General features: G+C 35.8%; 1 protein-coding gene across 3 annotated transcripts in view; it reads left to right on the top strand.

Moving 5' to 3' along the window:
- The window catches only part of Cdc2rk (cyclin-dependent kinase 10), a 46898-nt gene that overhangs the window by 15482 nt on the left and 18482 nt on the right, over positions 1–12934 (top strand). For 2 of the 3 annotated variants that reach the window (XM_081755353.1, XM_081755344.1), the window contains exons 2-4: positions 1007–1169; positions 6006–6078; positions 9108–9282. In XM_081755353.1, the coding sequence (XP_081611479.1) occupies positions 1011–1169; positions 6006–6078; positions 9108–9282 (407 nt within the window). In that variant the 5' untranslated portion in view covers positions 1007–1010. The remainder of the gene's footprint in view (positions 1–1006; positions 1170–6005; positions 6079–9107; positions 9283–12934) is intronic. The other variant, XM_081755361.1, reaches the window with a different exon arrangement.

The raw sequence follows: 12934 nt of genomic DNA on the forward strand, positions 1-12934 counted from the left end.
TGGTTGACAACACAGGCGGCAACATTCTATGACGCAGAAATACATAAACATATACCACGTTATGAAATATGCCTGGAAAATTACGGAAACTATGTGGAAAAGTAGTGTAGTGTTATTGATTTTTGTGCAATACATTGAGTTCTTTATCTGTACTGGATTTCATTTTTTATTACAAAACGAAACTTACTTTCCAAAAGAACTTCGTATATAGATAAAATCATGAGCAGCTTTCCGGGGGATTATTGAACGCAGTTTTTATCCAGACCATATTTAGAATGCATTAACTTTGCAGCATCTTCAAGCAGTACAATCAAGAGGAAAGTTATTATTTATCTGGTGTGGTGATTATTCCCTATTCGCTAGTGCTAATAAGAACTAAGACAGTTTCGTTTCGTTTCATGTTGCATTTCAGCTATAACCTACGAAACATAGTTTCAACATTCATGGCTTACACCAGGGCTATTTTATTTTCCTATTAAAAATAGTCGATTATGGAATCAATAAAAGGATTTTAGAGCAATGTATAAATAACCTTACAGTATCATTTGGTTAGTAGTATTGAATTAGTTATTATAATGAGAATATAAGAAGTCATATGTTTGTTTTTCTTTTTATTAGATTTGGTAATAATGTAATTTTGCAAACAGCGCAGAGATGTAGGTACTATTTCAAAAATCTTTTGACCTTTATCCTCTTCCACAGTTTGAAGCGAAATCACTGCCCATGGTACAAGACATGAATTCATAAGTTTTTTTTTTTTTTTTTTTTTTCTAGATTTTTGAGTAAAATTACAGTAAATGAATTCTTTAATATTGGTTTTCGTACTGAGTCAGTTTAAATTGAGTTCTATTCAGTTGGTTTATTTCCTTTTTCTGTTTTTTTTTTCCTTTTGGTTTTTATTTTTATTTTATTTTATTTTATTTTATTTAATCGTAGTTTAAGTTAAAATCGCTGTTGTGTAGCAGTAGTTGCTTAAGTGGCCATTTCTGATGGTATTGTGTTCCAGGCTGATGAAGTGGTATGTTCCAGGAAGGGATCCGAACGGCGCAGCCATGGATGACAAGGGGGCGGGCGAAGCGGGACCAGATCCTTCAGCTCCAGTAACCCGGCGGGGAGTCCTTACGTCTTTTTTAACTGGGAAACCAATGGACATTCCCGAACAGGATGTGGTGCGCTAATATGATAACTAAATGTAGCTTTGATTCGCTTCGCTATTTAGATGGAATGCTAGTCCCTTAAATCAGTCTAAATAAAAATGTGTAGAAGCTTGTTTGTAAAATGTATTATACTCATTAGTTTAGTCTGTAATTTACCACACCGAAGCATGACTGCAATCCGCTATTACTTTCTTTTTTACTAACTTTTAACTAATTTTAGAATTTCACACCCTACAAACATATAATATTTCATTAAAAGAAGAATATGTATATATATATATATATAAATCCTGACTAAAACAGTTGTATATTCTGATGTTAGGAAATAGGTGAGTAGGATAGCATGGATGACACTTTCGTAGTAATTCCTTTTCTCATATTGGAACAATACAAAATTTGATCGTTAGGATAGCGGAGATTCAAACTCCGATCTCTCATCTACCGACGAATATCTATTTCTCAAGGCCTGATTGACCAGCCTTCTGCTAGCAGTTGTTGGAGGCAGTGCATTATTCATTATTGTGGGTACAAGGTGGGAGATCAAAAAATACGTTTATATATATATAGCAGCAACTGCTGTTGACGCTACAACCATTTGATGTAATTTGTCCAATAGCCTGATCCCTTGTAACAGGCAGCGTCAAGTTGGAACACGTTCTGACTTGTCAGTCAGCGTTCAGAACCGCTAGAGTGAGATTGTTTGTCGTCTCTGTCGCACATCATGGACTTCGAACAACGCGTGAACATTAAGTTCTGTTTCAAGTAGCAAAAAAGTACCAAAGAAACTCATGAAATGTTAAAATTGGTGTTTGGCGATAATGCTAAGATTTTTATAAGTGGTATGAACGATTTGAAAGCGGAAATGTGTCGGTAGAAGACGAACAACTTTCGGGACATCCATTAACCTCAAAAATGAAGAAAACGTTCAAAAAGTGGCAAAAATTGTTCGATCAAACAGGCGAATAATTATTCGAGAGCTTTGAAAAAGAACTAAACATCTCGTACGGGTCCGTGCAAAGCATTTTAACCACCGATTTGGAAATGATAAGAGTGAGTGCGAAATTCGTTCCCCAACTTTTGACTGACGAACAGGAATTTTTGGCCAAAAAAGAAATATTCCTGTCTGACCACATCCACCGTACTCTCCAGATATAATATGCCACGGCTTCTGGCTTTTCTCAAAAATTAAAACCGTGCTTAAAGGAAAACATTTTGACGACTTCTGGCTCTTCCCAAAAGTTACAACCGTGCTTAAAGGAAAACATTTTGACCCATTCCTAACATTGAGAGAGCCACGACAGAGCAGCTAAACGCCCTTCCAAAAGAAGCCTTCCAGAAATGCTGCCACTCATGGATTCTACGTTTAGCTAAGTGCACCATATTTTTTAACCATACGTCGTATTTTGTTCGAGGATGCTAGAACATCCGTCCGCCAAAAAAAGAAAGCTGGATGAGAGTTTCTGCTAGTCCAATGATTTTAGACTTCGTCAGCTTCTGTTGTTCCAAAAGATAAAAGCGTGTATCATAAATAATTAAACACCATTCTCTTCTAGTTGTTTTAGTTATTTATTGTGATCGATATTGCTGTATCAAGGCAAGCGAACAGGCATCTCAAACTTAAGGAAATTCATTAATACGTTATTCCAGACCAAATTTTTGAACATAAACAAATATTTTATATAAGTCAAGTCCGTGACTATATATAAATCATTTATATTTTAACAACAGATCCTCCACTTAATTTCCACGCAAATAATCTTGTCAGATCAGTCGTGACACAATATTATTAAATATTGTTAAAACTGTAATTTTTTACGTCATTATTTATGTCGATAGCAGCTTTGACTTCAGTCATATTGATGTGCGCAAATGCGTACTTGATGCCACACTGAAGAAAGTATTTTTATTGCATAAACAGAATACTTACGGATGCTACGCCTTGAAAATTTATTTTTGAGTTATTTCATGAGTTTACGGCTTCCTTTGTGAGTCGATCGTCGAAAACCGGAAGTAGATAACACATGTCTTCTAATAGAAAGGGTTGAGTTCAAGGAAGCTTGCCAGCAGTTAATAGCACAGGTAACTTTTCAAAACGTGGAACTGGTTCTTTAGTTTTTTTTTTTTTTTTTTTTTTTTTTTTTTTTTTTTTTAGTATAATTTCAGATTTAAATATAGAAACCCATACCTTTTACCAAGAAAATATTGATAATAACTGTAATAAACTTATTACAGTTATTAGATGTTACTAGTAATAAAATTGAAGTAATGATCGATACATATAAATCCAAATACAAAATGTATAACGTGGGACCGTGGTGACTCAATGGTAGAGTGTTCACCTCTGGTGCGTGGGGTCCCTGGTTCGATTCCAGCTCGCAAGGTTTGTGGTGGACAAACACTGTGAGCGTGGGTTTTTTCGGGGTTCTCCCGTTTCCTCCCACTTTCTTCATTCCCTCATTTCATTCATTTCTCATCATCACTATCTCCTTTAGCCTACCAGCCAGACCTGGGACGTAAAACTTAAAAGATTTCATTGTAATTGCGTCGAATGGATTATTGCCAAATCTAAATAATACACAGTTGTTGCTGCTGTATAACTCCTTCGACAGAACGACAAAAATATTTTATGTGATCCTGATACTTTTTTTGAATAAAACTATTAATAACAAAATCGTAGTCTTTGTTTAGGTAATGTTGATGCAATTCAATGTTGTGTTTTTAATTATTATATAGAATGACTCAAAACCATACGCTCTTTTATTCACGTCTCAAGATTTTAGTTATACCAATACAAGTGTCATCGTATTCACGTACAGCCTGATAAATTCCAGCGTAGACGAGCTATTAAGAAAGTAGATTTTACAATCCGCAAGATATTTTTCTATATTTATTGGAGATCTGTAATTGACCTAAAAACCCTTATTTCTTAGCAACCATATTCAAATGAAACTGCAATTTAAGCTAAAACGAAAGAGAGAGAAAAATGATTGTCAGATATAACTGCCTTCCTTTTGAATGATGGATTTTGAATGCCTGTTTGATGACGAGTACAAACTTAACGCATAGCTATCTAATATTGTAAAGAATGTTAATTTTACATTAGTTTTTAGTTGCTTAGAATTGCTAATAGCTTAACTAACTGTACGGTTTCATATACCCTCATACTGCAGAGTAAGTTTGCCAGTAATTTTATCGTGTGCTTAAGATAGTTGTATGCCACCTTGCATTATCCATTCTCATATTATTATTCCATTTTCTTGGCCTGCCCAAAGGACTCTTTCATATAGGCTTTGTCGTAATTATATTATTACTTACAATGTCTGTATTATCTGTAGAATGCAGTGTAATCTCCAATTGGTTAGCCTTGGTCCCCTCAGAAAATATACTACATAGGGGTGTTGGCCCAAAAGTAGGTATACACCCTTGCATTGATCAAGTATAACACTCTAGTTTCTGGGTTTATTTGCTTCGGCTCTTCTAAGCTTAAGATGTAAGTAAAAACACATTAAGAACAAATAATAAAGAAACTTTGTCTGTCTGATGAATAACAATAAGAAACGATGTAAAATGCAATGAGCTGATCAGTACGGTACTGTATACCTACCTTTTGGCCACCCTGGATATCCGTAGCTCTTTGTATGTGAGGACAAATTAGCAAGTAGTCAAGCTATAGAGATAGTCGTCTTAGATTCATTGTATTTGGTGAAAGTTATTGTGAAGTTTCTTTTTTTTTTTTTTTTTTTTTTTTTTTTTTTTTTTTTTTTTTTTTTTTTTTTTTTTTTTTTTGCAATTCACAAATCTTTGTAATATATATATCTGGGGTGTTTCAAAACAACAGACAACGTTTGGGAGGTAATTAGGTAATTCCTAACACCAAGATAAGACAAAAAATATAAACCAACCTGGTTGCACAAATGCTTCCTTCCGGAGTTATAGGCTGCCGAAAACATGAAAAACTGAACTTTAAAGATCCATAGCTCCAATACTATGGGATCTATCGTAGTCGGATCAAGAGTTCACTTTGGAACTAATATGTGCCCTATTCAAATATCGTACAGTATTTTTATAGAAGTGGTTGGTAAGTACTTCAAATTATCTGCCCGTATCCAAACACCCTCTATAAGATTGTTGCGTGAGTAACTTAGGATTCTGAAACATGTATTTTTGGATAGCACACATATTAGTTCCTAAGTGAAGTCTTGACTAGACTACGGTAGATCCCATAGTTTTGGAGCTATGGACCTAAGTTCTATTTTTTCTCTCTCTCTCTCTTTTTTTTTTTTTTTTTTTTTATTTATTTATTTATTTATTTATTTATTTCATTTTCATTCATTCATTCATGTCATTTCAAGTTTTCGGCAGCCTACAACTTCGAAAGGAGGCATTTGTGGAACTAGGTTGGTCGATACTTCTTGTATTATCTTCGTGTTCGGAATCACCTCCCAAACGTTGGCATATATATATATATATATAATATATCGTACGTATGTTTATAGGCACATAAATGTTCCTATATCAAGTATAGTTTAATGTGCAGGGTTGTAATAAGCAGAAATTTTGTTAAACTAGCTCTTGGTGTCAGTTTAAAGGTCGCAAACTCAATCGTGGTATGTTTTGTATCTTTCTGCTCCTTTCCTGTAACAACGTTGGTACATGAACTCTTTTGTTAATATAGGAGCTAGCTTTAGATGTTTTCGAACTTGTCAAAGTCATTAACGAAATTATTGTTATAAGACTTGCGTGTAATCAATTTAATTATTACATATTTAGCATCAGAGTAAATATATTGAAGTAATAGAATGTGTATGTATATGTATGACTTTTTAATTATTTTTCTTGAATTTCTAGCTAGGACGTTGTCGGTTCGTTTCTGAATTCGAGAAACTGAATCGAATTGGAGAAGGGACATATGGAATCGTTTGTAAGTATTGATGACCTTGTAGTGTTCAGTTTTTAGATTTGCACTGTTAGATTTAGTACTTTTGTGTTTAAAAGACCCGAAGATTTCAAGTCTAGCATCGTAATCTAGTAGACTGAATCATGTTCATCTCTGATCACGTAATGGGAGTCAGTAAGTTGAAGTTAATTTATTCATTTAATAAACTTTCATATGTAAGTGCGAGTTTAGTTTATACTGGAATCAACAGCATCAGTAATAGTAGGAAAGAAACTGGAAGTCCTGTGTTCAAAGGTACCATTCCGACTTAGGTTCCCACCTTTTCGTAAGGTTAAAGGACACGCTTATCGAACGTGTGAAGATTGCCGGTTTCTCTTACTCAAATTCTGCGTGAAACATACATCAATGAAAAAGGAAAGAACCGATTTTTTTTAACACACCAGATCCTCAGTAGATGTGAATTCTAAAACGTACAAAGAGTGAAAAAGTGCCTGACTTGATCGAGACTCGAACCCGGGACCTCCGAGTGGTTAACGCATCGGCACGGTATGCTGGAGATCGCAGGATCGAGTCCCGGTCCAGTCAGTCGCTTTCTCACTTTTTGTACTTTACGTGAAACAGTTTATTAAGGATAATACAGTAGAAAGAAATGTGTATATATATTCATGAATGAAAGTTGTAATAATAATTTAAACCATAAATACATGAAACAGAATCTCGTAGTGTAAGCTTGTTGGAAACAGAAGTTATTAACCATTGAATCGGTACAAGCAAAGGTTAACATTATTGTCAATGATTTCTCTGCGACTGACACGAAAATTTTTAGAACTATATCTCGGTAGTCATAGGCGCAGATTGCGAATTGAAATTTACAAACATCTCTCGCATATTTTATACGTGTTTTGGTTAATTTGGTACCCCTAGCCCCTTCCCAATATAATAGGTCTCACTTAGCCGTGATTCGGGACAGGTGGTAACCTTATTCTAACATTCACCTGTCAGGATGATCAGATGGGAATCTATTGATCTCCCAATTAAGAAGCAAGTTCTCTAACTTGTAATCTACTCCTCCTCGGTTTACTAAACTTCGCAGCCATTATATTTGTTCTGAGTATACCTGCGTACAAGGGTGAGACTCGTAAATATCGTAAGTGTTCTTTGCGTTCGTTCTTAATATGTGGTCCTGGATTCGATTCCCGGTGGGAGAGCATTAAAAAAATGAACATAGTACGGTGATTCAGATTCCACCTTCATCTGTAGGTCCACATCTCACAGCCTCGCTGTTAAAAAGGGACTTCAGCATAGTTCTTGGCTCTTTTGTCCTACATGGGCTTACTCGTAGTCGTATGACTAAAGCAGCTCTTAAATTAGGTGAGATGGTTTACAGTTACAAAATCTTTTGAAAGTATATCGCTGTAGATAAAAGCTTTTTGCAGCAGTTAAGATTATACTTCAATAATTGTAATAAATCAATTTACATTTATTATGTAGCCCAAATCCATTGATGAAATCCTTATACCTAAACAATAAAAAAAAGTCCATATGAATATAAGGAGAAAAGCGAGTTGTTTCAAAGTTACAAGATATCGAAATCTTAAAAAAAATTGAGGCTGCCTTGCTCGAAAACATGAGATAGTAAAGACGGTTAAAGAAATCTTAGAGGAACTAGTACATTGTCTATCTAAATAACCATGTTTCAGAGTTAAGACGTATCGGCGCAACGGATTTTATAGAGGGAGCTGCGGTATAGCTTCCGCTCTTCCACCTCTCTCTTTCTAAAATCATGTGCGCCGATACAACCCAACTTTTAAACATAGATAAACATAGTTCAAAACTAAGTTATTTCTTATGTATAAAATGTTTAATTTATTTTTTAAAAAGTAAATACTACAATTTGTTTTTTCTAAATATTCTTTGTACGAGGGAGGATCAGAAACTAAGATTAGAAGGCCGATATTTCTGGAGTTTCGTCTGTTATGGAGGAGTGAAGAGTTTGCGATAATTTTAATACATGGAGTTAGCAACTGTGCAGTTTCAGACACCTACAGCGCTAGTTGTACGTAAACACAAATGACGACTCGTTTGAAAAGCTGGTCTCGCGCAGAAGTCCGCTCAGTTATTCGATTTCTGTGGACGAAATATGTAACTGCGACTGAAATTCACCGGTAGCTGGTAGAGGTTTACAGAAAGACTGTAATTGTCTCGTCAACATGACTCAGAATGATGTTGTAAGTTTGAGACTAGTAGAGAAAACGTCACCGACGAGGAGCGCAGTTGCCGACCCAGCACGGCATCAACAGCTTTGAACACAGCTCGCGTGGAAGAGTTGATTCAGGACAATAGGAGTATCACGTTATGGCATCTAATGGCAAAATTGGGAATGTCGTTCGGAAGCGTTCGTCACATTGTGCACGATATTCTGCAGTACCGGAAAGTTTGTCCCCGATGATTTCTACACAATCTGTTCAACCAATACGAAGATAGGATTTTTACCAGAAAGAATCGTCAAACTCATTCCACGATGCGACAAGTGCCTCAACCGATATTGAGACTATGTCGAAAAGTAACATACTGTGTGTACTATTATCTGTTGGCTGTATAGGTTGTATGAAATAATATATACACGTTTCACTGTAGACCTTGTAACCTTACTTTCTGGTCACTCCTCGTATACTAGTGTCGAATCTGTTGGTTGTATAGGTTGTATGAAATAATATATACACGTTTCACTGCAAGCTTTGTAACCTCACTTTCCGATCAACCCTCGTAGCTCATTAATCTAAGAGTTTTGGAAACATTCCTTTCACTGCATTTCTTAAACATAATGTAAAATGCAGATGGACTATTTTCCAAAATTGACACATTTTCTTTATTTTTCTTATTAGAAAAAAATAAAGCAGTAAACAGTGTTATCTGTGTGGATCAAAGAATCATATTGTCTCGTACATTATTAAAAAAAGATTATAACAGAAACATTTTTTTTTCATACTTGTACTGTTTCTACTACGACGAACATAGATGATGGAAACTGAACATTGTTGTTTTGTTTGCAGATCGAGCACGGGACACAAAGACAGACCGCGTGGTGGCACTGAAAAAGGTTCGAATGGAACACGAGAAGGATGGGCTGCCAGTCAGCGGTCTGCGAGAAATATCTGTTCTCTTGCAATGTCGTCATGAAAACATTGTTCACTTACGAGAGGTTGTTGTAGGTAGAAGTCTTGAGAGGTAAGGATAATTTATTTACTTAATACAATTCTAGATAAAGGTAGGAGAACTGAAGCCTGTAATGGTAGGAGAACTGAAGAAAACTTAAAAAAAAAAAAAAGTCCTAACTACCGGTATATATAAAACTACATGAGCTAACATAAAATAACTGGTACTTCCGATTGACAGGAAAGTTTAAATTTGGCATGATTATAGCTTTTCGGGACTAACCAAGAGAAAAATTGCCAAAATTGAATATTTCTAACTTTTAAGGGGTCTAAAAGGGGGTGAAATTCTTTGTTATTTATTTTTTTTTTAACCAATCATTTCATATTTTAGGTACTAGACATAGAAATAAAAACATGAAATTCGATATTCTTGTACGTTTCCATTAGCGTTACCCAAGTAAAGCACCAAAAATAAAAATTTCGAACTTCAGAGTGGTTTTAAGCGGAACTGATGAAAAAACTGTCCCATGTGATTTATATATGGAACATCTACACCCCAAATGCGGCACTTCCGGCAGGATTAGAATAATGAAATTTTCTGGGACTAACCCACAGGAAAAATGCTAAAAGTGAATACTTTTAGTTTCTAAGGGGTCTAAAGAAGGATGAAAAATTCCCATGTTATTTAAATGGGTGCCTTGGGATACAAAATCTTATCTTTTAGATAGGTGAAATAGATGAAACTTGAAATTTCGTAGAATTGTGGGTTTAAGAGGTACGAGGCCGTAGACTGAGCAAATGTTGGGGGAGGGAAGGGGGCGGAGCTCCCAGCTAGCCGAAGGCTAGTTCGAACTCTAGAACTCGCGATTTCAAAGTAGGAATGTCAACCCAAACATACTGAAATGTGCAATGAGCGTATACGGGGCTCACCTGTGGTACAAAGAGCTAATGTTTCGATCTCAGAAGAGTACAGTTCGTTGTCAACAACATCGAATTCGTGAGATTTCTTGAAATTCTCCTTTCTCCCTTTTCGACTATTTCATCTGTTTGCGTTCACTTGCAAATATTACGCGTTTCTTTTATTGTACAAGGCGTAGCTATATGGTATTGACCGTGATATAAAATATTATTTCATATTTTGTTTCCAAACACAATAATTCACATAGATTTACGTGTAAGTGGAATATTACCGAAATCCAACATGTACATTTTTATAATGTTGTCACCACTTGATCAATAACTTTCCAGCTTTAAGTTCATCGCCACAGAAAAATTTTGCCATTTGGTCCTATCCTTTTTTTTTAGTTTAACGTCCTACAATTATGCACCGAGGTTAAGGGAGATGGTGATAATGGTAAAATGATGAAAGTAAGAGGAAACAGGAGAACCTCGAGAAGACCCATGCATACACCACAAAGCCCGGTTGGCGGAAGTTGAGATCTAACCAGGGTCTCCACACGGAAAGGTGTGCGCCCTACCGTTGAGCCATCGCGGATCAAGGGTTCCATCCTGTGCCGGTACAGTCTAATTGAATTATTTTCCTCTCCTTGAGATTCTGTTTTATATATATATTTTAAATACTGGTTATTACGGGCAATATGTGACCGTATACGTAAATATAAAAACAGAAAGATCATACGTGAAGACGAAGAGGTTAGCGGAGGACCGTGGAGCATGGAAGCTTCTCAGCCGCTGCAAGTAACTTGGCAGTAGGGGCAGAATACCTATGATGATGATGATAACGTAAATAGCATGCTGTTAATTTTTTTTTTTTTTTTTCAAGAGAGTATGGAGCATGTGACGGTAGTAAATGCATATAAATGCATGTACACTCATGTCCAAAATGATTGTCGCATATCTATAACTGTCTTCTTGTAAGAATATAAATTGATAATGATTCTGCAGGGTACTTTTAATAATGATACTATGTGTATAATCGGGAAATGTATATTTGTGGTAAATTTTGTAGGAAAAGGAATTATAAATACGAAAATTAGAATGAGTAAAACAAAATATTGCTAAATGGACAAGAAAGTTTTTATTTTCGTTTTATTGTTCTTATTTACTGCTGTTTTGATATGAAATTTGCCGCACACATGTGTTGGACGATTATACACATGCTAACGTTATAAGAAATACCGGGCGAATTCATTATCAAATTATATTCCTACATCAACATATTTATAGATATGCGACAATAATTTTGGACATGAGTGCACATGTTCTTATTACTTAACAACAAGAAGTTATACAAATATACAGTTTTGAATCTGTATGGATTTGTTTTCTGATTTTTGAAGGAATAAGAAAGAAAAAGAGATTACAATTAAAAAGAAATCGTGAATGATTTTCTTTCAATTTACATTCCTTTTGCTTTTGTATTCCTTCAAAAATGCAAAGACAAACTCTGTGTATGTTTTAAATGTCATTTTTGTTTGCATAAACCAACAAGTGGAACGATAATTCTGTATTTGATTAAAGCCACTGCTCACATCTCACGTAATATTAAAAGAAAGTTCGACAAATGTGTTAAAATGATCAACAATGATATATGACCAAACCGTGCCCTCCTCATAGTCTGTTAAAGGCTTCTCGAGGCTTTGAAGCTTAACTGTCTTCTAATACCTCCAGTTTGTTTGTATTCACAACTGCCACATAAGTACCTTTTATTGCGGAATGTATATCATCCTGAGGGATCAAACACAGGAAAGTTGCTGTTTCTAATAGTATGAAATCATTAATTGTACTATTGTTTAGTAATAATAAGTGTCCATTCGTTCATTCATCAATTAAAGCTGACAGACGTGTAAAAAGAAATCCTTGATTTCATTAGTCGTTACTTTGTATGAGTGAATAAATATGCACCCTTTGCAACTACGGAGAAAGTAGACACGGTGTCTATCAGTAACGAAAGTCATGAAATCAAAAAACGGTCATGAAAGTCAAGAAAAAGTCAGGAAATTTAGCTTTTGGGTCACGATTGTTTTAAATCTGTACAAATATAAGTACAGACTGAAAAATGTTGTTCTATAAAACGTCAAAATCCATCACTAAAATTGTCTATGAATCAGCTTTAGACACTACCAAATCGCAAGCAAAGCATGCCTCTATCGTATGTATGAAAATTCGGCCTAATTCGCACCCAAATTCGTTCTTGAGAATGCGAAATTGTATGCTTTGGTAAAAAAAAAAAGTCACGAAATTTCATTTTGGAATTTTAGTAGACACCCTGGTAGAGGTCAGCAGTTAACATCTGACCAGGTGGAAGAAGCTCGTAATGCACCACTTGCCGACAATTCCACCATAGAGAGAGCGTAACCTTTCGTGGGTGCAAAAGTGGTCTTGAGATGTGAGGAGCCGGATCAGGGGTGGCAACCAATGTCTGGTATGCCAGTGAGCAAGCGATCAAAGATGGTTGTGTTCAGGTGCCGAGTGAGAAGGGACAAACAGACTGTCCCTCGCTGTTCCTTGTTGGCTGCCGACAATATGTGGGGGTATTCACTTACTTAACTTGTATGACTTCCCTATCCCATGCAGGTGCAGTCTGACTGTTTCTGCGGAAACATGGAACCTTTCTGCAGGTTCATCACACATTAGACCACTGTCTTCGTCGATGGCTGCTTTCGGAACCTTGTCATCCAACACATGTGGTCGTCCACTACGAGGTTCATCCCAAACGCTCATATCACCCGAACGAAATTCTTGGAACCAATGCTTGATAGTGT

This window comes from Thermobia domestica, chromosome 1 (genome assembly GCF_964235325.1).
Source record: "Thermobia domestica chromosome 1, izTheDome1.hap1.1, whole genome shotgun sequence".
NCBI classification, from domain to species: Eukaryota; Metazoa; Arthropoda; class Insecta; order Zygentoma; family Lepismatidae; genus Thermobia; species Thermobia domestica.